Here is a 26,189-nt window from a genome sequence, read left to right as displayed (position 1 = left end):
CTCACCCAGAGGACGATGATGCGATTCTTCTAAATACAAGGCAGATCCCACCTCAGACAAACATTACCCCTGGCTCCCTCACTCGCTCCCATTTTCAGACTCTATGTGACCTGGCCACACCCACCTCTCTGCCACTCATGCAGCTGTAGACAACACTCCCAATCCGCTTTGGCCATGAGTGACACATACCATCTTTTGGCTTTTCCTTTGCTGTGCTGCCTGCTAGGTATGTTTAACCCTGATCCCCAGCGGATCCTCTGCCACTTCCTTTATGTCTTTCCTCACAGACAACCCAAGCAGATGGTTCTACTCTGGGAACCTAACTTAAAATGGCAAATCTTATTCCTATTTTTTTCAGCAGTGTTTGTTAACTGATATTTCCCACATTCTCATTTAGTTGTCCACTTGTGCTGCTGTGCAGCTTCCTACTAGATGTAAGCTCTATAAGTAAGGTATCAGTTATAGATACTGTTTTATTACTTAGGACGGGGGAACCCATGTACGGAAATGCCACTCAAAAACACTCACTGAATGAATACATTTTTTTTTGTATTCCTAAATTTAACTTTCGTAAAGGTAGAAATCCTGAGGTTTTTCAGTTCCCCGATTCAGTATTTAACTCTAGCTAACCAAGTTGATCTGGGGTCCAAAGAATTTTATCATACTGTTCTGTGTGTTCTTCCCCTAACACCAGGTTCACAGCAGGCAGGTAGAGAAGCTGGAAGGGAGTGAAACTACAGACAGAAAGCGGAGGGGAGCAAAGTAAATCCAGCGGGAAAAGGAAACACAGAATTATAAGGTTAGACTGAAGGAAGGACAGGCAAAGGTCATAGAAGAGAGAATGCCGGGCAGGGTGCCCACCCCCCACCTCCGCTCACCAATGGCCAGGGTCATCACGTGGAGATGGTTCCGAACCAATTTCACCACCTCACTTTTTTGCAGGGGCGTGGCTCGGCAGCAGACCACAGCTTGGCACCATGCAGTCAGCTCCAGGAACTGCCTTTGCAGACTCTCCTGCAGGGCAAACTCCAGGGTTTTCCCTGTGATAATGAGCCCAGCACGTCCAGAGCCCTGGCGGTCAGGAGACTGACAGAAGTCCTTTCTTAGTGATGCCGGCTCGGGAGAGGCCTGAGTTCTCTTCTGCAGTTCGTCCAGAATTGCGCTCATCAGCATCTCACAGGCACCCTTGAACAAAGAGGCAGAGACATTTAACCTCGGGGCGCCACTGAAGAGTTGGCTCAATTTTTCATTCTCTTTCTTTAGTGACTGCTGGATGAAGGCCATCTAGGGTAGTGAACTGTGGGTTACTTTCAAGGAGCCCACTTTGTAACGTCTTCATTTTGCAGCTCTTCCAGGAGCCTCTGTAGATGTGAGGCCAGGTAGGAAGAAAGAAGCACCTTAAACGCAATTCTACAGCCAAGATGTCTGGCCAGGATGGAAAATTCCACTGCATCAGTCCCATGCAGGCTCCCTGGCTGGTGGTCCAGTCTCTGTGGGTCCGCATGAGCCCAGGTTAGTTGATCCTGTGGGTTTTCTTGTGGTGTCCTTGATCCCTCTGGGACCTCCAATCCTTCCTCCCCCTCTTCGTCAGGACTCCCAGTGCTCCACTCTGTACATATGTTACGGTTGTGTAGCCTGGTCTTTTTGTGGGACTCCTAACAAGGGAATTGGGGACTGTCTCTGACTCTTCTGCTGGCTTTTGGGACCCTACTCTTCATTTGTCAGACTGAGTCAGTGATGTCTCACTAGTTCGGGTCAGCTGATTCTGTGGGTTTCCCCATCATACCAAAGTTAACTCACAGTAAAATGCAAGGATCAAAGAAAAAATAGGAACAGATACAAAGGCATGATGCAACGAAGACTTAACAACCATATTATATATAATCATCATGACTGTAGTTTAAACAGTGCTGGGGCCTTTACAAGGTGGGGCCCTGGGGATGGTCATGACCACCCACGTGAAGAAATTCGAGCTGGTCTTTCACTATGGGTTAGTGTACTAGGAACAGCCTAGTTCCTGCAAAAACAGATAGGGAAAGGAGCTGGCCTGGTCTCTCCTTACTCTCTTGCTTCCTGTCCCCCATGTGAACTTTTCTCCCACTCACCATCTGTGTACGCGTCCCCATGTAATGCTCTCCACCATGGGACACCCGCCAGAAGCTGTGGCTGGCACTATGCTTGTGCACTTTCAAACTATGGGCTAAATAAACCTATTACCTTTGATACAATACTCAGCCTCACAGATTGTATTACAGTGCCACAAAGTAGACAGTGGAGTTACCCAACTGCCTTAACCTTTGAACAAATCTGAACTCATATAGACCAAAATTGTAACAGTAAAAACTATTTGTACAAATGTGTTTTAGTGTGGTGAAATTAATGTGGCATAATTTAGAAATCAGCGTACTTGGTAGTCTTTGAAAATCAGTATGAAATTCCGTATGAGGTGGTGTTTTAGTGGAACATTATATAACTATCATGACATAAAACAGTCTTTGTAGCGTTAATATTGTATGGTAAAGTTTACAGTCTAGATAGATATTCTTTATAATGTAACAGTGAACCATCTGTCGCTTTATGGTTATTACACATAGGTATTTAATCCATGAGTATTTAGTTTTTTAGCAGTATTTATACTTACATGTATACACATATACACACATATGCACACACATGTACACTCTCGCATCCATGCACACACACACACATACACAAGAACATATACATACAGTCGTCCTTCACTGTTCATGAATTCCAAGTTTGTGAGTTCAGATTACTTGCTATCATTTATTTTCAATCCATACTCTCAGACTTTTGAAGTCATATACTGCCAAGAAAAGAGTGACATTTGGGTTATGTGATGCATGCCCTCTCAGCCAAAGCTGAGAAAATTAATTCATTATTATTATTACTATTACTATTATTTGCTTGGATTTTTGAGACAAGAGTTTCTCTATGTAGCTCTGACTGCCTTAGAACTTTCTTTGCAGACAAGACTCTAGCCTCAAACTCAAGAGATCTGCCTGCTTCTGCCTCCCAAGTGCTGAGATTGTTTAGTGACACATTTTTTTCATCTTTCTCCTTTGTGTTGGTGATTTTCTTTTCTGAAATGGCTGTTAATTACAGTGTTGTTCGTGTCCCTAAGCACTCAACAGCTACGACGGACAGTACTGAGAAACTGTATGCTGAGTACTCTCTTTTCAGGCCTGAATTAGAGTGAGGCCGCTCACACATATGATGTGAATGAATCTGCAATAAATACTAAATAGGGTGCCACGAGAGAGAAGCACACATGAAGCAATGTATTGTGTGTGGTCACGGGAAGTAAACTGCGAAGCTCCCTTGAAACAGCACTCACTATTCACTAATTCAGGTGCCAGGTAACGCTATAAAACAAAACTCCACCAATTGTAGGAAGTGGTCGCGTACATATATAATATAGTGTGCAAATCACTATAAAATATAGACGTATCTTCATGCAGAAGAGAGCAGATTCAATGCTAATTATTATTTCACGCTTGATAAATCCAAATATTCTGGTGCCTCTGCCTATAAAATGAGTCAGTGTGTGCTTGTTACAACTGTCAAATGAGATCATGCCTGGAAAGCCTTCTAGAGCTTCTACTAAAGATTATGAATATTGTATTGTTATTAGGAGAAAAGCTTTCTAAGCCTACAACGTAACTGAAGGAGCAATCCTGTGTATGTGAGTACAGTAAACAATGTCAGGAGAGTATAACATGAACATAAAAGAAAAAAACCTTCTGACAATGGAAGTGAGGAAGACTTTTAAGTGGATACAGCTTTGCCTTAGTTTTTCTGGTCTTGAAGTTCACAGAAATTTATGAAGTTACCTCACAGACATGACTTCAGATATCTAAGAAGTCATTGGCTGCCAAGTGGTTCCTAAGAATGTTATAGAAGCAACTCACCACAAGAGGGAATGAGTTTTGTGATCTGAGCCCTTTTTAGCTTTTAGGGACTCAAATGGACATTGGAAAAAGGATGTATTTACAAACTAGTGCCTGAACCAATATTCACAAAATGAAATTAAATTATGTCCACTGTTTTCTTTTGATCTATATAGAAAATTTGCATACATGAATAGTTATTAGTAGCAACTAAAATTAACTAAATATGCATTAAATACTTTTTGGACTGGTAGTCTTAAATGTCTTCCGATGTACATTTTGTATTTATAAATAAATTTTATAATCCCGCTGATTTTTTTACCAATCAGTAAAGTATCTTTGTAGATTATAAAAATGCATACTGTGTTTCTAAAAACCACAGTATAGAAGGAAGGGTTTTTAGCATGAAGAAATGAGAAATGATTGAGGAGGCAAATATGCTTAATTAGATTTAGACATTACCGAATCCGTACATGGATGTGATTATAAAGAGTAATCGACACACCTGACCTGAGAGATGCTATGCCCCTCTTTTAATGATGACACAGATCACGACGTCTATTCTCACAGACATTGGAAGCACTTCCCCTGACAGATGCAGGAGTCCCAGGCCCATGAGGCATGCAACATTATGGTGGGCTTCCCATGTATGTAGTCTTGGTGCTATCTGGCGCTTTCTCTGAGGGACAATTTTAATATCTCATCTTTTCTAAAAGGCTTGTGCATTGTTTGAGTGTTTAGGAATTACCACATATTATAATCTTGAGATAAAAGGTTTTCATGTCTAAAAACCTCTGAGTGAAAACCGCAGATAATTATTTTATTTTTCATTTGTTTGTTTAAAGATTTGGTGTGTGTGTGTGTGTGTGTGTGTGTGTGTGTGTGTGTGTGTAGGGGTACACCCATTCCGTGGTGTATGTGTGGCAGTCAGATGGCAACTTCCAGGAGTCAGAATCGATTATCTCCTTCCACTAGGTTGGTTCCAGGAATCAGTCTCAGGTGCCAGGCTTGGCAGCAGCATTTCATCAGCACTATTTAATTGTCTTTTTTATTCTGTGCTTCAGAGTCTCTCAATAGGCATTTAGCATCTTTTAGGCGCTGGTGGCATAGGAGAGCATCTGCAGGAGGAAGCCCCCACATCTACAGAAGCCCTTCACAAAGCTGATGCTGATGGGAGGCATTTCCTTATTTTTGCCCATAGCCACGGCATGGCATGGGTGTTACTGTCTGTGACAGGCAAGGTAGAAAAGGCCACACAGGACAAGTAACTCCCCAAGGACATATGCTTGGTCAGTAGCAAGTACATATTTCACTAGCCACTCACGCCACATCCATTCGGAGTCACCAAAAGCATCCTGCCCCTTGGTGGTACTGGGGGGTGGTTGCTGGTTATGAATATGGACCCTGGGTCTGCTATAAAAGAGAACTCAGTCTGTGTTGGATGACGACATCTCTCTTTCCTCAAAGCATAGCAGAGCTGAGTGTCAATGGAGGCTTAGCTGTGAAACAGCCAGCCTGTGAAGAACCTGATTCCATGAGGTGGCTACAGAAGACATCACAAAGTCTGGGTTCTGTGACAGAGTCATGACTTTCACAGAAATAGAGGAGGAAAGCAGTGCTTTCAAGCAAAGTAAACAGTATGAACACACGCCGGAGTGTATCTCTCTCCTGGCAGCCTTCTGTGAAATGCCCTTTTAACTTACTCAAATACCCATCCTAGTGACTAATGGTAACCTAAATGACAGATAAACAAACAAACAAGGGTGGTTCAAAATCTTTCCAACTCCTTCTACTTTAACACACCATCCCTTTCATTTCTACAAATGATAGGAGCTCTTCGGAGCACTATCCAAATCTACCACTAGAGGGTAGGATTGTGCTGGGAGACTACTTTTAAAACGTTCTAGTTACTAACAGAAATTACTACCTCCCTCCAACTTGAAAAGGAGGTAGGTTCCTGTCTCAAGAGTTAGTATACAGCCTCATTTTTGTCTGTTTTGTCAAATCCCTGGTCTAACAGTGAGAACGGGGGGGGGAGAGGGGGATGTGCCAAAATAAAAAGGGAAGTTTTTTTTCTAATTCTTGTATTCATCCATGGTGCCTCTGAATAAGGCTTTTAGAAAAACTATGGCATCCTCCCAAATATGAGCAAGGTCATTTGGTAGTATAACATCAAGCACTACAGATGGCCAGATCAGCTTTTCTTTTTTCTTGCATACATCAATCGCCTAACACCCTACCGGCTTTGAGTTAAGAGAGTATTTGGCTCTCAACATCATCATGCATACTTTACTCTGTGTGTTGAGGATGAAGAGCTTGTCATCTGGCTCCAGGAGTTTGCATGCATAAGCTATGTTGATAGCTGTCTCCTGCTTGTCCCCTGTCAGCATCCAGATCTTGATGCCAGCTTTGTGAAGGGCTTCTATAGACTCGGGGACTCCCTCCTGCAGACGGTCTTCAATGCCGGTAGCACCTGAGAATCAATCAAACCGCAAAACAGGTGGCTTAGAAACCAGAGGCAGCCTGGAGTCATTTGGCCATTCACTGACTCCTATCCACCGGCCATTCAGTCCTGAACTGTATAAACTGCCCCAGTGGCTTCCAGAGATGCAAAGAAAGCTCCAGAGTAGACGTGAAACACCAACGATAGTGGAGTTTATCAGACACATTCTCCTTTCAGCTAGTATTTATCTCTAGAAACTCAAAAGTCAATTCACTTATTTGCATAGCCTTGCCCTGACTCCTACAGTTCCATGAAACTCCCCAGGGTAAAGGCAGGCTCTTAAAGAATACTCTTGGCTATAAGATACAACATCCAAAAATGATGCTTTTCTGTAATGTCAGTCCACAATGTTCTATTCTGGAACAGAATGCAGCCAGATGTGCTTTGGAATTCATGTTTTTCCAATCAGTGATATGCTATATATTTTTCTATTTTTCTATACCTGTTACCCACACATATTTATATTTCTATAGAAAACCTTGCAAATTTTCATCCTAATTAGAGTATTAATCCTAAAAGTAGTGTTACATCAAATCGAGTTTGATTTTGCTGCCAAATGAGTTTTGACATTAAACCCACAGATTCTTAAATTCATTTGGAAATGCAGATTAGGAAGCACACATCTAAGCTTCTTACACCATGATAAAGAATTATTAGTATTTAAAAGGGACACGACTATTCTACTTGAGATCAAGTTTCCATCTAAATAGATGAAGAGAGCTCGGAGGCGGCTCTCTGGTGCATCAGTCCTTCTGTAAGAATCTACATCCCCATGCTCCAAGCAGGGTTTCTGAACTTGACGGCCCCTCAGAGTCACTCAGGAGACTTTCGGCCATTCCAGAGTCAAGTCACACACAAGACCAACAGCCCTTGAACTGTTTATAGTTCTTTCAGTGATTCCCAGGTACGGGCCAACCTGATACAAGAGGTACCCATCGTGCAATCTGGGTTGGAAGCAGGCAAGAGCAGAAGAAAAATAGACTTCAAGATCACTTGCAGGTACAGAATAAAGCACACAAACCCTAAGCTTGGGGAGACTTGGGTTTGTTGCTTTTCAGTTCATGTCTAAGCCTTGGAGCATGAACAGGTCACTGTGCTACTCTGTGCCCATTTCTTCTAAATAAGAACCTGTTTGTTACAAAGATTTAAGAAGACAATGTATATTTAAGTTCCACCCAATTCCTTGCAAGACACTTGCAAAACCCTTCTCTCAGATCACGGTGTTTGTCTGGCTGTGTGTTCTGTGTTGGGTGTTTCGGTTTTACATCTTACCAAGGATGCCCACCCTGCTCCCACCACAAATGAGCCCTCTAGTTCCATACAAGGCGGAACGCAGGTCTGAAGGCATTGGAATACAAGAAGAGATCAGTGTGGACACAGTAGGGAGAACCACTATAAGCTTACTAGATCAAGGGGACTGAAGAAGAATGGATGTAGAGACAAAACTCTCTGCTCAGGCAATACAGCGCCATTTACCTACCAAGTAATGTGAGTTTGTTCTCTAGTCTCATGGCAGATTCAACCAGCAATTCTTCCCTGTTGTCAATGCTGGTCTCAGCTAAAAAGTGATTCCTCAGCCACTCTGCATATTCAGTGTCGCTCATGACCTGAGAGAGGAAGAAAAGAGACTAGCAGGCAGGGCGTTTAACCTTGCAATATCCTGCCAGCACTGACTGGGATCAAAATTCCATGCCAACAACTTCATCTCTGAATTTCACCCTGTGGGCACACCTGTATCTGACCCATACTCCTTCACCACATGGACACAAGATTCCCAAACTCTGATAAGGGGATGCAAACCTGCTGATAGGCATCACTGCTTAGTTATCTTGGGAAATTGTAAGCATTGTCTTTGGTAAATTAAACCTGGACACAAGAAGGTGGAACAGGCCTCCTAGTTGGTGGTTAAATCTGAGACCATTCTAATGATGCAGTTAAGAAAATGTCCTCAGGACTGCTCGCTTGAGGGATGCCACAGCCAACACCTCAGAGGTCTTTGAAGACTCATTTATATGGTTAAGCTTTAGAAAAGGCAGAATGAGAAGCACCCTATAGGAAACACAAGAAGGTCTTGGTTCTAAGAAAACTTAAATGCAACTCCTGGAGAAGAAACCAGTGTCTTCCTGTCTTTAGTTACCATAATGGATGAATCTGAATTTCAAGACTTAAAAGCAGGATCGAGTGGAAGGGGGTAATTTTTCTCTTGTACACTCATTTTTGGCTGCCAGTAAATTTGATTTGGGAAAATATAACATCTACTGGAATACATTCAAGAAAGAAAGCAGAGTTGATTCAATCTTTAATCCCCACTCCTCCTACAATTGCAACACAGAGGCATTTGATCCCTCATGCTGGTGGTTGACTTGGGCTCCTTGGAGGTTCCCAACAGAGCTAGTCCCATTTTTGCCTCCCACAATAGCTAGGAACTAGAACATGGGCAGTCAGTGAGGGGTTTTGGGAATAATCATCCCCAAATCACTTCTGGGGCTCTGCTTATTTCTTATTATGTAACCTTTCATTTAGAAAGGACAGGCTATGTCTCAAGGACTGCTTTTGGTAAAAAAAAAAATAATCAAAACTGGGAGAAAAACCTGGCAGGTTTACTTGGATTTAAAGATCAATTTATGGGCACATGAGAAAACAAGACAAAACAAAAACTACCAAGATTTCAAAACAAAACTACCAAGAAAAATGATGGATGCTTGCTGGTTATTATTTTTTTAATCACATTTAATGCTAACAAATGGGGGGGGCACTATACGCAAGGTTCTGGGGGGGAGGATGGTAAGATGTTGGTATTTTTACTTCCAGGGAAACAACTGTTTCCATACAAGGCCACTTGTATGTAACGTGTGAGATGTTTCAGGTGTGTGAGAATTCTGAGAATAGAACATAGGCACCTGTCAAAAATCTCTGCGGACAGAAATCTAATCCAGTCACATACAGGAAAGAGAGGCTACCTAAAGGGACCCTAGTCTGGGGAACCTCCCTGGTACCTGGATTGGGATTGAGATGGGATGCCCGGTGATGATGGGTAAACCTATGCAGCAAGACTGGGTACACTCAGCTTTCTCACCTTCTTAGCTATACATAAAGTGCGCAGCCCTCGTTTGGCATACTCATCCAGGTGGCTCTGGGTTTTCTCTCTTATTGCCATCTGGTGTTTTTCCAGATTTGTTCCATCTGAAAGTATGAACAGAAAATCATTATTCCTGTCAGCCTGCCCAATTATGCTTTTTTTCTGCGAAAAATGACAGTTTAATCCATAATAAACAAAAGGCATTTTTTAGCTTTGAATCTCAACTGTGTGTCTAGGGAAGGAAGACAGCAGCGTAATTCTTCACTTTGATTCTCTCCCCCTGGGCAGAGGAAGAGATAAAGCTTTGATACCGACTGCTGCCATGATGGATCAGAGCTACCCATCCTCTACTGGACGCCCCTCCCTTGCTAGGCAACAGGCTCTTCCTGCATTTCACACAGAATGACATTAAGCCTCTTGGGAGCCCATAAAAATGTATTATGATGTGTATTTTTCCAAATACATAACTGCAGTGGCATCTTGCCTTGTCCAGTGAATTTGTAGTGGTGGCCACACCCTTTGGGCATGGTTTCAGTTGCAGATGTGACGCATTATAAGGTAGAGGACGGGCTGGCTCAGGCTCTCTTGGGTTGTAGAGAGCATCGGAAGGGCACAGACTGCATCTTATGAAGCAGGAAGACTCGCGGTGGTTATTTACTCTTGTCTGTATAAGTGCTTCCCTAATAAATACCTATTTATCATTTATCTTGGGTCTGGTGGACTCATTTAAACCCCACCTTCAGGTAACGTGGCTCAGCTAACATGGATTTCAGATGTAAACAAACCATGGTCCCTGCACCTTCAGAGCTTCTCGCTTTCCATCCAACCCGAAGCAGCATTTTCCCTTTTCCAGTGTGACTTCACATCCTTTACAAAAACACTCGGGAGCTTTCAGCCCTTCTGATCACCACCATGGCAACTGTGTAAACCTACCTGGGGAAGCCACTGACAGCAACTCCATGATCACAGAATCAGCACCCTTTGTATACACCACGACTTGTTTGGAAAGAGGATGCCGGACCACGACCGACATTCTTTTCCTTACCGAGTCAAAGGGAAGGATGTGTAAGAGTTGAAATGTTAGTGAGCCCAAAGCAGGGAAGTCCACCATGACCTGCTCTGGGGTCCGAGACCGTAAAGTGCAGTGGTAAGCCCTGGCGGCGTACACCAAGGCTGCTTCATCGGGACTCTCAGCTTCATAACACAGGTTGGAAGCCAAGGGCGGTGGTCCACTTAGGGCATCAGCTGAGTCAATGGTGAGTCCAACGGCACTGTTTTGTGCCTCGGTTTCTGTACAGCAAGCTGAGTTACTGGCCTGGGGGCTTTCACCCATCTGGGAAGACTCGTCCTCCATAGGAGGTGACAGTTTTGTTCGACTAAAGAAAGAGATTCTGCTCACAAAGGCAGAAGGAGTCCCAGAAGTCGGGTCCTTCCCACAGGCAAGAGACGGTGAACTTGATCTCCGGACCGACAATTTCTGGAAGATGTTTTTAATCTCTTCCAAGGACTTGATGGGCATTCCACTCAGTGAGGAGAGCCCAATCTAGGAAAGATAACAGGAGAGGTCTCAATAACGTGTCCAAAATTAGACCATCACAACTCTAAAGTTCAACTGGGGAAAAAATGAGAGATGGAAGAGTTAACACTGTCTTAACTGTCCATCTGCTTTCTCCCCAGAAATTCCATTGCAAACAGGAAGACATGAAAGTCACCAAGAAAAAGGATGTGCCACATTTCTCTAACTACATAAGAAGATATCAACAACTGAAAACAAAGGATACAAAGTGCTAATATTCGTCTTTCTTATAGAACTGTTTCTAAACAAGAATTCTACATGTATGAAATCTATTATCTTTATTGGCACAGCTTAGCAATAGCAATTATAAGCAAGTTGAACCAGGCATGGTAGTGTTTATATATAATCTCAGAATTCAAAGCAGGCTGGGCTACATAATGAGACCCTTTCTCAGAGAATCAACTATAAAACAATCCATTGCCATTAAACTACAAATTCAAGCTAATTAAATATTCAATACCAAAACAAAAACATCTTCTTGAAGTTTATTTTAAAGTGAAGTTTATAGAGCTCATGGATACACTGGAGTATTACAGGAAGAATTCAGACAACAATAAGAAAAAACAGGAAAACAAAAAAGTAAGACCACACGTCACCAAGACCACAGGAGGAAAAAAAATCAACCAAAAAGCTAATACAATACATTTTTCTTTTCCCTTCTCAGAGTCTAGAAAAGGCTGTTATCTTTACATTTACACGAAAATAAGCCAGTGAATGAAAGTCAAAGAGGAACATAGCCACCCGTCACATGATTTTGAACTCTTTATTAGTACACAATTTGTTCTTATTTGTATCCTGTCTTCTTTTACACTTTTTTTTGTTGTTGTTTTACGAGACAGGGTTTCTCTGTATTGTTTTGGAGGCTGCCAGTCCAGCCTGGCCTCGAACTCACAGAGATCTGCCTGCCTCTGCCTCCCGAGTGCTGGGATTAAAGGCATGCGCCACCACCGCCCGGCTTCTTTCACACTTTTAACATCAGTGATTTAGCTTATAATTTCATGCCTATCATTTCAACATTTTCTTCAGAAACTAACTTTGGTCAGTCATCAGAGACTCAGATGTGAGGCAGGGCATGCACCTGCAGGTGAGGTCTCTGTTTCTCACAGTAAGCCCCCTTCCTCTTATTACCCAACAATTTGGGAGGCACAGGGGTTTTTTATGCCTCCAAAGATTTTATTCCAGGCAGTTAGCATTACATCAATAATACTTTATAGAAAGAAATCACCAAAGGTTGCCAACACTGAAAAGAGGTGTCAAATATTGTGTCGTACAACTTTCCATTAATCCCGTTATTTAGTCTCTAACTCCACAATCGCTTTTGCCAGAGCATCTTCCTAGGCAATGCCTTGTAAAATACAGCCTCTGATCGGGTACAGCCTAATTGGAAGTGAATTACTTTTATGTTAAAGTTCCCACCTCTGAAGTTGCCAAAAGGAAATGATCGGCTGGGAAATTAAAATTTAATTGGGTTTTGCTGCAAATTGAATTTTAAGTGGATGTGCAGGAAAGGCAAGATACACCAGGAGACTAGCACACCACGCTAGGTCACCAGGCTCTGCAATATTTTCCTTCTTAGCCGGAAGATGAATTTTCCATGAGCTCTAAAGCTATTACTATACTAAGGAACTGCTGAACCCTGGTACATTGTACACATACCAGCTAAGGAGCAGACTGAGTTAAAACCACCTAGCTGATACAGGAAGAAAGCTTGTCATAGTCATGACCATTAAACTAATGATTCAGACTTTGCATGACGTCATGCATACGATGTTGGAGGTCTCCGAAGAAATCTCACAGACAGCTTTAATTTAGTAAAACAGTGAAGGCAAAGTGAAAAGTTCTCATCCTAGATCCTCTCCTAGGCAAATAATAGAGTAAGCCTAGAGTCCTACTGCCTAGGACCAACCCCCTCCCCCATACACTGGTTTTGCAACTCTGGTGAAATCCTTCCAAGGTTTAGGATGAGGAAGAACAGAGCCAGAGTGCATGGCTCTTGGTCCTCTGAGAGGACTGAACACGTTAGCACCAGTAAACCTCTTAGAGCGTGGTAGGGGCAGAGCCAAGAACAAGTCCTGGGTAAATGGTTTGCACTTGCTATTCTTGGTGATCTGGTGATTACTATCATCACCTAACAAAACCACTACAGACACATGCACACTTCACGTTGTCTGCTGCTGAGGAAACCCTTGTTTGCATTAGAGTTTACCTTTTGCCGAGGCTGGTTAGGAGCAGAAACCACCACCGTGTTGCAAATTGCCAGTGCAATGAAGAAATCCATGATGTACAAAATCTCCAGGGGTGGACTCTGCATGGTCCCATCCAGCGGGGCAAAGAGCTGAGGGGTAATCTGGCTAAACTTGTCCAAAAGTCTGGTATCTGGTACCACGTCTGTTTCCTGAAGAGACAATATGACAAAGTGTTCTACAATGGTAAACAAAATTTTAATTTATTTCTACATTTGTGTGTGTGTGTGTGTGTGTGTGTGTGTGTGTGTGCATACTCATGCATGTACTACAGCACATATGGAGATTAGATAACGATTAAAGGAAATTGGTTTTCTCCTTCCACCTTGTGGGTTCCAGAGATCAAATTTAGGTTGTCAGGCTTGGTGTCAAGTGCCTTCTCACCAGCCCAGTACTTTAAAAGTTTAATGCATATGGTATCCGGGGAAACAAAACAACAAAATGAAACACAAAGAAATGAAAGGGAATACAGATTGTATATTATTAATGGAGAATATTTTTACCTTTCAGTTAAGCAGGAGATAGAAACACCACCTTCTACCAAAATCTAGCTGAAAGGGTATTTCTCACTTTGAAATACATAATGCTAGGCATATATTTTATTGTACTCAGAATTCTATCATGGCTGTATTTTATTCAACAACTGATAAATACAAATAATTTCAAAATTGAGATTTAATTCATATCAGAGTACTGAAAAAACATTTTCCTCAATTAATTAATATTGTAAAAACAACTTTCTATAAAAATATTTATTATAAGCAGGCAGAGAGACTAATCCATATTTTATAGCCAGGGTATTTATTTACAAGAGTTTTCTAGCAACTGTGGCCTTCTCTTGACAATTCCTGGTAAGGATTTACTCTAGGAAGTTCTGTCACTAGAGTGGGGTGCAGGAGCCCCATTTCACCTAGCATAGTGTATCTCAGACTCATTTGAGAGTGCTAGTTTTAACATATGTGTGTCATAGTAGAAATCTGATTTTGACACAGCATCATTCAGTCTGCTGTAGAGAGTACTGCTTAGAATCATGGCCCCACAGAAGCCCCACAGGGTTGCAGGGAATCTTGGATGCTGCCAGGCACAGTACACTGACTGCAGGGAAGCCAGGAGAGGTGACTGGTAGAAGAGAGGGCAACAGGGACACGTGATACTCAACTTACACGGTACTGTCATGGTTAACTTTCACTGTTAACTTGACTGGACTAGCTAAGAAAAAAAAAATTCCCGGGTGTGTCTGTGAGGGTGTCTCCAGGGAGGTTTAATTCAAGAGGGAAGACCAATTGTAAGTGTGGGCGGCACCATTCCCTGTGGTCCTAGACAGAACAAAGGAGGAGAAGGCCAGCTGACATCAGCTTTCCTCACTCTGCTTCCTGACTGTGGTCACAATGTGACTCGCCGCCTCAGGCTTCCCATGCCATGCTTTCCTTGCCATGATGGCCTGTATCCCTCTCAAACTCCACGTTGCTCTTGTTCAGAATTTTATTTAAAAAGCAAAGAGAACACTGACATAACACCGCCAGTGTTTCTGCATTTGTTAAGAGTGATCACAGGTTTAATGAGAGAAGAGCAAGAGCGATGCTGGCAATTACACGCTCTCTGCTCATGTCTCAGCTCCAGTCTGCTGACAGCTAGCCTGCGGAGGCTTACTTACAGGCCCATTCCTTTGCCTGCCTGCCTTTCTTCTTTCCTTCCTTTCAAGTGACACATTCTCACCTTTCAGATTACCAGGGTCATGGCAGGTTTAAAATTCACACGCTATCAGCTGTCACAAAGCAGTCTTAAAATTCTGTCTAAATTCAGCAAGTAGACAACTACAAAGCTGAAATCCTGCTCTGTGATCATGACGGTAAAAGCAATACTAAAGCTAGTCAAAGTACTGCGTGTGTATTCACACAGTCACAAAAGAGATACCTGTCAGCAATATCCTGCAGATAAGAACTGCCAAAATGAAGCTGGGTCTATCCAAATACTTGGGACCACAGAAGACACTGAAATCACCATAAAAGAAAATCAAATAAAAGAACGACCCACAGGAAGACGTAAGGAGACACCCACATCAGAATGAAGCTCCAGAAAGAGGGGCTCTGCCGGTTTTGATAAAATAATTTCATCCCTCATGAAGAAGCTCGTTTTTGAGTAGAGGAGAGGGTACAGAATTGTCACGTGCAGTTTTTATATATATAAATGACTATATCCATAATTATTACCCCAAGATCAAAACCATCTTCACTGTGCCTTGTTCTACAAGATTAACATAGGTCTCTTTCTGTGCTGGATGAACATTGCCATCTTCCATGAAACTACGCCTGTTTAGTTGACATAGCTCTTTACTTAATAGTGCCTTCACCAGAGTTTAGAAGTCTATTTAAGGCGAGGACAACATTCTACTGATCTTGGAATCCCTTACCTGAGTACATGGCACATGATAAGCAATGCAAGTTTATTGTACACTAGCATCAAACTCTTCCTTCTATTCTATGCAGGAAGGGTAGAGAAACAAATAAACTAGAGTCATTACCCATGGAAAATAAATGCATAATAGCTCCCACACGGTCTCAACCAGGCATTTGGTTAATACTCAGAGAATATTTCCACGCATGACTAGATCACAGAATACACAGCAGGACACAGACAGCTCCTACACCAGGGGTTCTCAACCTTTCTAAAGGCTGGGCCCTTTAGATAGTTCCTTATGTTGTGGCGACTCCCATCCATAAATTTATTTTGTTGCTACTTCATAACTGTAATTTTGCTAGTTGTGAATCGCAAATATCTGATATGCAGGATATCTGATATGTAACATCCGTGAGCGGGATGTTGGGGGGTGCAACCCACAGGTTGAGAAACATTCTTCTGCACTGTCAGCAAAGCCTTGGTGGCTTCATAGTGGGAGTCACGGCTTTGCTGTCACCTTGTGTGACAGCACTTGATCATTTCCAAGTTCACGTTCATTATCAGGGCTCACACCATCTACTTGGCTGAAGGAATTCTATTTCAGGCTCTTTTTTCTTCTTTTGTTATTTTTCTTCCCTGGTTAGATCCAAGTTCAGTGTGCAAAATTGGGCTAGACTCTCTTCTTTGCTCTCCTCCCTGTTTGTTGAAGCTTTTGTACAGCTTCAACATAATTTAAATGTTACCTGTTCTAAAAGCGAGAGTAACAGGAAGCTGTTAATTGTTTCTACAAACCTCTAATCACCCGTGGTTTAATAGTGGAAAATGAAATACTCTACCAGATGCCAGAGCTGGCCAGCAGTTGTAAAGCTGTCCCCACTCCTCTCTAGTGCTCCTCTACTAAGGTTTCATTTCATTTCCTGATGGCCCTGCAGCTCAGGGGCTGTCGTTCTACTTAGGTTACTTTGTGTTCTGTGGACACACACGCCTTTTCATGGACTCCTCTGACTCCCAAATACCACACACCTGAAGGAAAAATACAAAGGCCACACACTGGTGACTTTCCCTCTATTCAAACTCCCTGACCCAGCAGCGCTGAGGACTTGATGAGCCCTGCATCGTTTGCCTATTAATTAGACAAACATACCTGTCTCCAAGATAATTCTGGCTCAGTCTTGGTGGACCTTAGAGTCAGCCATTATCCTTAAGTCAATGTTGCCTTCTTCAGGCTCTGATATCATCATCCTTGACCAGAAATACTACATTTTTCAGAAACGGTACCTGACTTCTCAACACCAAATTATGCAACAAATGTCAAATTTGTATTATTTTCTACAACTTACTATATGTCAGCTTCATGTTGAACTGTAATGATGTCACCTCTTTCCTAGACAAAGGGAAACAGTGTGGTTTGGACTATTGTTACCAGGGGGCTGTTCTGCCCGGGAGTGTCTTCACACACTTACAATGGGGCTACTGAATGCAGCCTGTCTGGAATGAGGCACTTCCTCAGATCCTTCTCCATTTCCTAAGGCAGTAGTGCTCCCAGAGAGATGAGTTGAGTGCTTGCTTCCCAAAGGGCCCCTGTGAACCGTCCTGCAGCTGTATGCTCTGGGTTTAGCCATGTTGCTGAGGGAGCCACCGAGAGTGTCTGTGCATTCATCCTCTTCAAAGACAGCTTCCTGGTAGGACTCGAGCCTCTTGGCTGTAGGATAAAATTCACACTTGGTTACCTTCTGAGTGGAACTTGCAGCCTGAATATGGAAGGTAGTTCCTGAGCTATTTACACCATCATTTTTTCTGTCCTGGCCTCTGAACTCTCCCTTTGAGAATCCATAGGCAATAAACTTACCCCACCCTTTATTGGGAAATGAAGACACAATGGATTAGGAAGTCCCTTACTTTTCCATCTCTAGGTCTAGGGTCTCGTCTGCAGCTTTATTCACATTCATTTTCTGTTACTCTGTGATGCAAAACTCAGCCTTCCTTGTTTCAAACGTCAAGCCCTCCACTTGTGTTCTGGATCCCTCCCTCTGGGTCCTCAAGGACTTTCTTTCCACATTTATCTTTCACATATTCCAATCTCTCCTTAACCAATTTCAGGATGTTCTGTCTTAACTCTTAACTTATCTCTTCTCAGGGTCACCTATAAGCTCCTCTTGCCAAGCCCAGCGATCATATGCATGTATGTATGCATGTATACATATATGTGTATGTGTGTCCTTATCTCATTTGAACTCCTTCTGGAAATAACTCTTTGGGCTTCTAGGGTCATCCTTACCTGTTTTCTCTTCTACACTGCTGCCACTAACTGTTTAGTTTTCCTAGCTTTCCTTCATACATGTTTATTTTAGTGTGTGTGTATATGTGTGTGTGCACACGCACATGCGTGCATGTGCACCTTCACACATATGTGGATGTGTAGGGGTACACATACATGTATATGTATGTGAAGGACAGTGAACTTTGAGCATTGTTTGTTAGGATTCATTGTTTTGTTTTATGTTTCTTCCTTTGTATTTTGAGACAGGGACCCCCCACTGGCTTAGAACTCACCATGGAAGGTAGAATGCCTGATGCCTGGCCAGCAAGCTCCAGGATCTGCCTGTTTCCACTCCTCAAAGGTGGGATTACAAGTGGACACTTCAGCTACTGGCAAGCTGCAGGACTGCCTGCTTTTCTCCATCTACACACCTCTTCTTGGTATTCTCATATGGTCTGATCTTTGAAACAGAATGTCTTTATGCATAGCCTATAAATCAATCTACTGGTTTTATGTCAAGCTGGAGTCATCAGAGAGGAGTGAACAACAATTGAGAAAATACCTCTACAGAATCAGGCATTTTCTTAATTAGTGATTGATGGGGGAAGTCCCAGCCTGTTATAGGTGGTGCCACCCCTGGGCTGGTGGACCTGGGTTTTATAAGAAAGCAGGCTGAGCAAGCCATGAGGAAGCCAGTAAGCAGCATTCCTTCATGGCCCCTGCATCAGCCCCTGCCTTCAAGTTCCAGCCCTACTTGAGTTCCTGCCATGACTTCCTTTGATGATGGACTGTGATATGGAAGCACAAGACAAATAAACCCTTTCCTCCACAACTTGCTTTGGTCACAGTGTTTCATCACAGCAACAGTGCCCCTAACTAAAACAACCTGAATCTTCAACTCTGATCTCTCACTGAAATTCAGACACATGTATTCAACTCTCCGTATGACACTTGCAGTTGGTTATCATAAGGCTCTTCTATTAGATGGATAGTAGTATGGTACATACCTTGACCTCTCTTGAGTCCATCCTACTTAACAGCAAAGATTTCTCAGGTTGAGCCCCATTGTTTACTATTGATTCTAATCTTGCCATTACTGCCCACTATATACTTTGGTTCCTATTTTCCTATCATCCCATAAAATATACACCTTAAAATGGTCAGAGAAACTCATGTTCTGCTAATATGTCCTGAGAGTCCAATGCTCATAGGTACTCAAGAAATACTTGAGGAACAAATTAATTAATTAATAACAGTAATCTTAAATTCCACCTCGTAGGAGCTATTTCTTCTTCCTCCTCAATCTTCTCTCTTTCCTATTTCTCCTCTCCTTTATAAACAATATTGTCCTACCTAGATGGTGACCAAAAACTTGAACAATCCATTCTGATAGTACATTTGTTCACTATGCATTGGGCCTTTTTGTAAGCAAAGAAATAAACTTTAATTTGTCATTTCACAAAAACAGACTAGATTGGTCTTAAGACCAGATTTGTTGGATTCCACATCAAGATTCTATGACCCTAATGCTATAGTGTTTCTAAATATAGCCATATGTATGATTGTGGCCAATTTTAACAAATGTCAATGTCCCTTGTCAAATTTCTATGAGCCTGTGTTTTTTTAAATCTTAAACAAGTATTTGGTAAATGAATAATGGATAACAGGTACATAAATGAAGTATCTCTAGTGTTAAGGGAAAGTGATGGGTAGGCATTTATAGTTTTTAAAGTTATTAAAGCATCCAAGATGCAACAGCTATTGAACATCATCTTATTCTCACATTTACAGCAAATACTCTGAATCACAAATAAATGACTCGACCCCTCACTACTTACTCATACCCAGAGGCTTGCCAGCACATGCCCATCATACATCTAATCTATCCCGAGTGACCAGACTTCTCCCTATTTCCATGACCTTAGTCAGGTTGCCATCATCTTTCAACTGAATTAGTGCAATACCTCAAAACTAGTCTCTTTGCCCGTCTGAAATCCATCCCTCAAATGGTAGCTAGAGAGACCTCCCTAAAGGATAAGATCACTTCCTGTAAAAACACTTTCCAGTGTCCTCAGGATCCTCTCAGAATAAGTTGGGCTCTCTATCCAGTCTTAAATAACCCAATATGACCTTTACCTCCTCCTTGCGTCTACATCAATAGTTCTCAACCTGTGGGTCATGACCCCTAAAGGACCATCAGAAAACACAGCTATTTACATTGTAATTCACTACAGTAGCAAAATTACAGTTATGAAGTAACCATGAAAATAACTGTATGGTTGGGAGGGGGTGGGGTCACTGCAACATGAGGAACTGTATTAAAGGGTTGCAGTATTAGGAAGGTTGAGAACCACTGCTCTACAACCTTAGTCTAATTCAGATTCATGTGCCTTATTACTTACTTTGAAAATATGAGGTCTCTACAGCATGAGGCCCTGTACAGGAGTTGCTCCCTTGGAGTGGAAATCCTTTGCCCCAGAATATCTAGATTCTGTCATTCAGATGTTAGACTCTAATGTGCCACTTTAAAAGGTCATACCTAAGCATATAGTCCAAAGTAGCTGTCTAGTGTTCTCATATGGTAAGCCATTTTATTTTGACTCTCTGCCAGGTCCTGATCTCTGCTATTTATATGTTCCCGATGACTTCCTCCCTTAGAAGATCAGGGAGAGCTTCCTTGTTGTGTTTACTTACTATTAAAACTGTGTCAGAGGAACAGACAGTGGGAACATGCTTGTTGTGTTGGTGGCTGTGTCTATTCATCCTAATTCCAGCTACTGAATAAGATATAGATAGGGCAAATTATTTTATAAAGGGTTCTCACATTTTATTTATTGTAATAATTTTGCCATATTTAAGATAACGGAAAGGCTAAGAAGCAATACTGTAGCTTCTTTTTCTTCTTCCTTTCTGTTGTTTGTTTATTGAGACAAACATTAAACCCAGCATATTCAGCATGCAGCCAAGGATGGCCTTGAATTCCTGATCCGCCTAACTCTACTTCCAATGTGCTAAGATTATAGATTTAAGTGGCTTTCAGCAAGTATTCACTCTTTCTGGAGCCCTTTAGCTTCAGCTCCCATCCAGACTATTCACTGGACATTTACAGTTTTCATGGGTTCAATGACACCATCCACCAGACCTTTGCTTCACTGAATCATTATGACATTCCAGAGTAGGAACTATTAACAACCCCATTTTATCTTATTATTTATTTGTATTTTGAGAAGGCTTTTTCTATGTAGCCCTAGCTGTCCTGGAAGTAGCTCTATAGATCAGCTGGCCTTGCACTAAGCTCAAAACTCTCATTTTATAAGCTAAAAAAACTTTATTAATTTATCATCTCACAAAAACATAATAGATTAATCTTTTTTTTTTTTTTGGTTTTACAAGACAGGGTTTCTCTGTGTTGCTTTGGAGGCTGTCGGTCCAGCCTGGCCTCGAACTCACAGAGACCCTCCTGCCTCTGCCTCCCGAGTGCTGGGATTAAAGGCTTGTGCCACCACCGCCCGACTAATAGATTAATCTTAAAACAGGAATTATTGGATATCACAGCCAAGATTCTGTGACCTAGTGTTTCGAAATATAGCCATATGCATGAATGTGGCCAATTAAAAAAATAAGTTTATTTCTAGTTTTTGTGCATTGGTGTTTTGCCTGTATGTATGTCAATGTGAGGTGTCAGATTCCTTGGAACTGGAGTTACTACAGAGAGTTGTGACCTGTAATGTGGGTGCTGGGAAATGAACCCAGGCTCTCTGAAAGAGCAGTCAGTGCTCTTAACCACTGAGCCACCTCTCCAGTCTCAAATGTGGCCAATTTTAACACATGTCAATCTCCTCTGTCAAATTTCTATGAGTCATTTTTTTAAACCTTAAACAAGTATTTGGTAAATGGATGAATAGGTATGTAAATGAAGTATCTCTAGTGCTAAGGGGAAGTTATGAGTAGGGACTTAGATTTATTAAAATTTTTTTCATCAAAAGTCATACACACACACCACATTCATTTTCACCTTCAAAATGCACTTTTATCCAACAGGAACTATTGTTCCTTTTGCAGCTGAGGAAACTAAACAGAGAGGCTAATATTGTAATCATGGAAAAACAGCTAACTAGAGGTAGAGCTGGGATTTAAATGTAGTCTTCTTGTCTCTGAAGCCAAAGCTTATATCTGTATATCTTGACTCCTTGACTCTGAACAGTTATAAGAAGTTGAATCTTTTTGTTTTTCTGTCTGTTGTTGTTTTGGTAAGTTTTTGGAGGGTGGTAGTGAATAGGTTTCCTGTGGCACGTTTGGCAATGGCTGTTAGCACTCAGTGGTTAGACATCAACATATTAAATGGAATAGTGCTGAGATTGATAAAACTTCTCTATTTCAAGAAATGTACTGTAATGAGATGACATTTTTAAAACAGCTAAAATACCCCCCAAAACCTGCTGTAATGGGTTCAAGTACTTCCTCTGAGCCATCATGGGGGTAATTAGTTTCACACGGTTGTGTAATTAGTATGACATCCAGTGGCTCAGCTATTACTCTAGGACAAACTTACTCAATAAGTAGAACTTCGATAATGGAATGTAATGGACAGAATGACTCAACCTTTACTCACTTCGTGGAAAACTCTAGAAACATATAGGTCAAGAAAATTACAGAGTGATTCAGAAAACAGAGCCTCTACTAAACTTCCAGGCCCAGAGAAAATTATATCTAAGATGGCTGTGAAAACCAGGTTCATATCATATCAATAAGTAAAATATACTCAAATTATGATAAAGCCCAGAAAGTCTCAGAATGGGCCAGGAATAATTTTCTGATTCACACAGGAAACAGAGTCTGTCATTGCTCTCTAGATCTACAGGTAGGTCCTGCGTTAGACAAATCATCTCTAATTTCTTTTCCTTACCTAATCACGTCTTCTTTTGCCATTCCCTTCTCAAGTATTCCAAAGTCTGTTTATAACCTACTACTTGCATTGGTTTGATATAAGTAGGTCTGAGACCATGGAAAATTAGCTTATCGTAGTTGATAATTTATAATGTGCTCTCCATAGGGCCAACACAGGCTGAACACAGCACATGCAAAGAGCTCCCCTCCACACATCATCTGTACATGTTCCTTCACACCATTCACAATAAACTCATTTCTAAACCATCACCTGGCATCCCATCTTTTACCTATTTGTCAACAGCACACCCAGCCAACCTTCTTCCAACCACATCATCCACATATATCCAACACCCAAACCCCTGCTCTGAACTGATTCTCCATACATGTCACGCGTTCCAAGAACATCTGATGTTCTGCCTTTAGTATGCCAAATTAAGTCAGGGCAAAATTCATCTCCAGAACTACCTGGGTGCCTGAATGTCAAACCAAATTTGGAACAAGTATTTCTCTGTGTGTGTGTGGTATATGATATGTACATATTCATGTAAGTGTGTGTGTGCTTATATGTGCATGTATGCACGTGTGTGTTCTTTAGTGGAAGCCAGAGGGAACCACAGTAATTTTTCAGACAGTGTATCTCACTAAACCTGGAGCTGATTGATTTGGATAGCCTGGCTGGCCAATGAGCTCCAAGGGTGCAGGAAAGTCTTTGTCTCTTCAGCAGTGAAGTTACGGGTGCATGACAACCCATATATATATATATATATATATATATATATATACATATATATATATATATATATATATATATAATGTGGGCGCTGGGGATTTGAAATCCTCAAGCATGCATGCAGACATTTTAACAACTGGACCATCCCCCAGACCCAGTATTATCGGCATTAATGTTACATGATAGTTTTATAATTACACATCCGTCTCCCACACTGGACTATGAGATACTAAAATAGCAGACCTGGTTCTTATTTTCAAAACAAAAAATTAAAAACAACAGTAATAGCAACTAATGTGTAAGACCTGTATCTGTGCTGTGCTCTGTGCATCTGTGCACAGATGACTTTAATGAAGTGGATACTATAATGGCCTTTCTACCTCCCTGAGGCTCAGAGAAATTACGTATCTTGCTGAAGTACACATACTTGGCAGGTGACAGAAAAGGGCTTCAGTCTTAAAAGGCTTGACTGCACATATTTTTTATTATTGGACAGTGTTCTTTGATGCCTTCATGGATCAACAAATTTACAAACTGCATCATAAAGGCATTTGCCAGACAGCCCCAAAATTAAGAGACAGTCTACCAAGTCCCAGAACAGTGCCTATCAAAACTGATGAGTTCATCCAAAAGACAGAAAGTCTCTAGAAACTGTCTAGGGTCCAGAAGCCTAAATGATGGCTGTTACTGGCATTCCAGTTGTCACCTGGGACCACAAGAGACATAAGTGAAAACAAAGTGTACTTTCAGAGCACAGACTTCAGGTAACGATGATGTATTGACATCAGTGTATCACTTACCAAAGGCATTCCAGGAGAATTAACAGGAGAAACGGTGCGATGACACATCAAACCTCGAACCCTCTACAACACCTTTGTAACCGTTCTGCAATTAACTATACCAACATGACAAGTTTATTATTTATTTATTTATTTATCTTGGTTTTTCAAGACAGGGTTTCACTGTGACTTTGGAGGCACAAATTTATTTCTTAAATGACATTTAAGTCCTAAAGTAAGAGTGGCTTTTTTTCCTTTCTTTTTTCTTTTTTCAGATGTGGCTTTTTAATTTAGGTATGCATGGTAATTGTGTGAGAATTCTGTTAAAATGAGATTTTAATCGCAGCTCCATAATTCCTAGTACAGCCCAGGTGCCGCCACCACCGCCAATGATGCCAGTGCACAGGTCACACTGCCAAGTTGGCAGATTTTGAAACACATAATAGTATTGTCAAATGTGTTTAAATCATCTGTATGTGAGATGGGGTTATTTCTACACAGCAGTATTCTTTACATAATTGTCTCCTAGGCAATTCCTTTGCTAGAAAATCCTGAAACATTGGCTACAGAAACCCAGGTACAGTTAATAGCTTTAATTTCAGTGAAAATATTATGTCTCAAGCTATATTCTAGGAAGAATAGTCTCTTTTCCTAAATTCATTTATTCCCCAGGCCCCCCTCTCTTTCTGTGTGTGTGTGTGTGTGTGTGTGTGTGTGTGCGTGTGTATGTGTGTGTGTGTGTACATCTGCACTGAGAAAAATAAGAGTATTAACCAAAAGACATGTTCAGTATCCATATTACTGAACCATTTCATATCCCTTCAGCATCCAGTGCTTATCACAGTGTAGTGTTGCTCAGTATCTCCTAACGTCTAAATTAGTGGAGCTCAACCTTCCTAATGCTGTGACCCTTTAATTCAGTTCCTCACATTGTGATGACCCCAACAATAAAACTATTCTTGTTGCTACTTAATATTGCATTTTGCCACCCCGTGAAAGCATCACTCAACTTCCAAAGGGGTCATGACCCACAGGTTGAGAACCTCTGCTCTAAAGGAACAAAAATGCAGCAGCTTAAAGTCCAGTGGGAGTGTGTTAATTACAACTACTTAACCTGACATTTCCTGGAAAGAATTACTAGGGATTTAAGTAGCTGGGGAAAAGTTGGAGGTAGTTTTTGTAGAAATTCCACACTCACCATTTTCTTCATGGCAGTAGTCAAATCCTGCTACACTACATCTTCGAAAAACCATCTTATTCTCAGTGAGAGTTCCTGTCTTATCAGAAAAGAGGTATTGGATCTGTCCAAGATCTTCGGTGATGTTCAGAGCTCGACACTGAATAGTAGAATCCATTTTCTCATTGTAGAAGTCTACATCGCTTTGAATAAAATAGATCTGTCCAAGCTTCACGATTTCAATGGACACATAGAGAGAAATGGGAATCAAGACCTAATAAAGTACAAACAATTTTAAAAAGTTAAAGTCAGTGAAAGAAGGTAAAGACAGCTAGATAATGAGAAAAGACATAGAAATTTCCTGTTCAGTCCAGCAGAAATTACCTGCAACAAGATAATCATGGTCCAAAACACGTAGAATCCAGTCAACACAGGTGATAAGACACGTCCATCCGGCTCAGGGATGTTAAAAAATAGCATGTTTTCATACCTGCTCAGCCATATTCCATGACCTTTAAAAAGCACACAGACACCAAAAAGATGCTACAGAGAGTGTGTAAACAGAGAACTACACCCCTCAAGAGAAACAGATGATAGATATGCTTTCAACACTGTTTGTTCTTTGAAACACATTCAAATTCAAA

The 26,189-nt window shown here is 41.5% G+C and overlaps 1 protein-coding gene across 2 annotated transcripts in view; it reads right to left on the bottom strand.

The window, feature by feature from the left end:
* Window positions 1-26,189, bottom strand: part of Atp10d (ATPase phospholipid transporting 10D (putative)) — a 90,913-nt gene that overhangs the window by 20,400 nt on the left and 44,324 nt on the right. For both annotated transcript variants that reach the window (XM_040747168.1, XM_040747167.1), the window contains exons 8-16: window positions 25,930-26,057; window positions 25,567-25,819; window positions 17,173-17,411; window positions 13,276-13,464; window positions 10,427-11,036; window positions 9,491-9,597; window positions 7,895-8,021; window positions 6,200-6,384; window positions 879-1,185 (exon numbers count right to left, since the gene is read on the bottom strand). In XM_040747168.1, the coding sequence (XP_040603102.1) occupies window positions 879-1,185; window positions 6,200-6,384; window positions 7,895-8,021; window positions 9,491-9,597; window positions 10,427-11,036; window positions 13,276-13,464; window positions 17,173-17,411; window positions 25,567-25,819; window positions 25,930-26,057 (2,145 nt within the window). The remainder of the gene's footprint in view (window positions 1-878; window positions 1,186-6,199; window positions 6,385-7,894; window positions 8,022-9,490; window positions 9,598-10,426; window positions 11,037-13,275; window positions 13,465-17,172; window positions 17,412-25,566; window positions 25,820-25,929; window positions 26,058-26,189) is intronic.

Source organism: Mesocricetus auratus, unplaced genomic scaffold, assembly GCF_017639785.1.
Source record: "Mesocricetus auratus isolate SY011 unplaced genomic scaffold, BCM_Maur_2.0 Super-Scaffold_100006, whole genome shotgun sequence".
NCBI classification, from domain to species: Eukaryota; Metazoa; Chordata; class Mammalia; order Rodentia; family Cricetidae; genus Mesocricetus; species Mesocricetus auratus.
The sequence above is the reverse complement of the archived record's forward strand: the minus strand, read 5'-3'. Positions and strand labels throughout refer to the sequence as shown.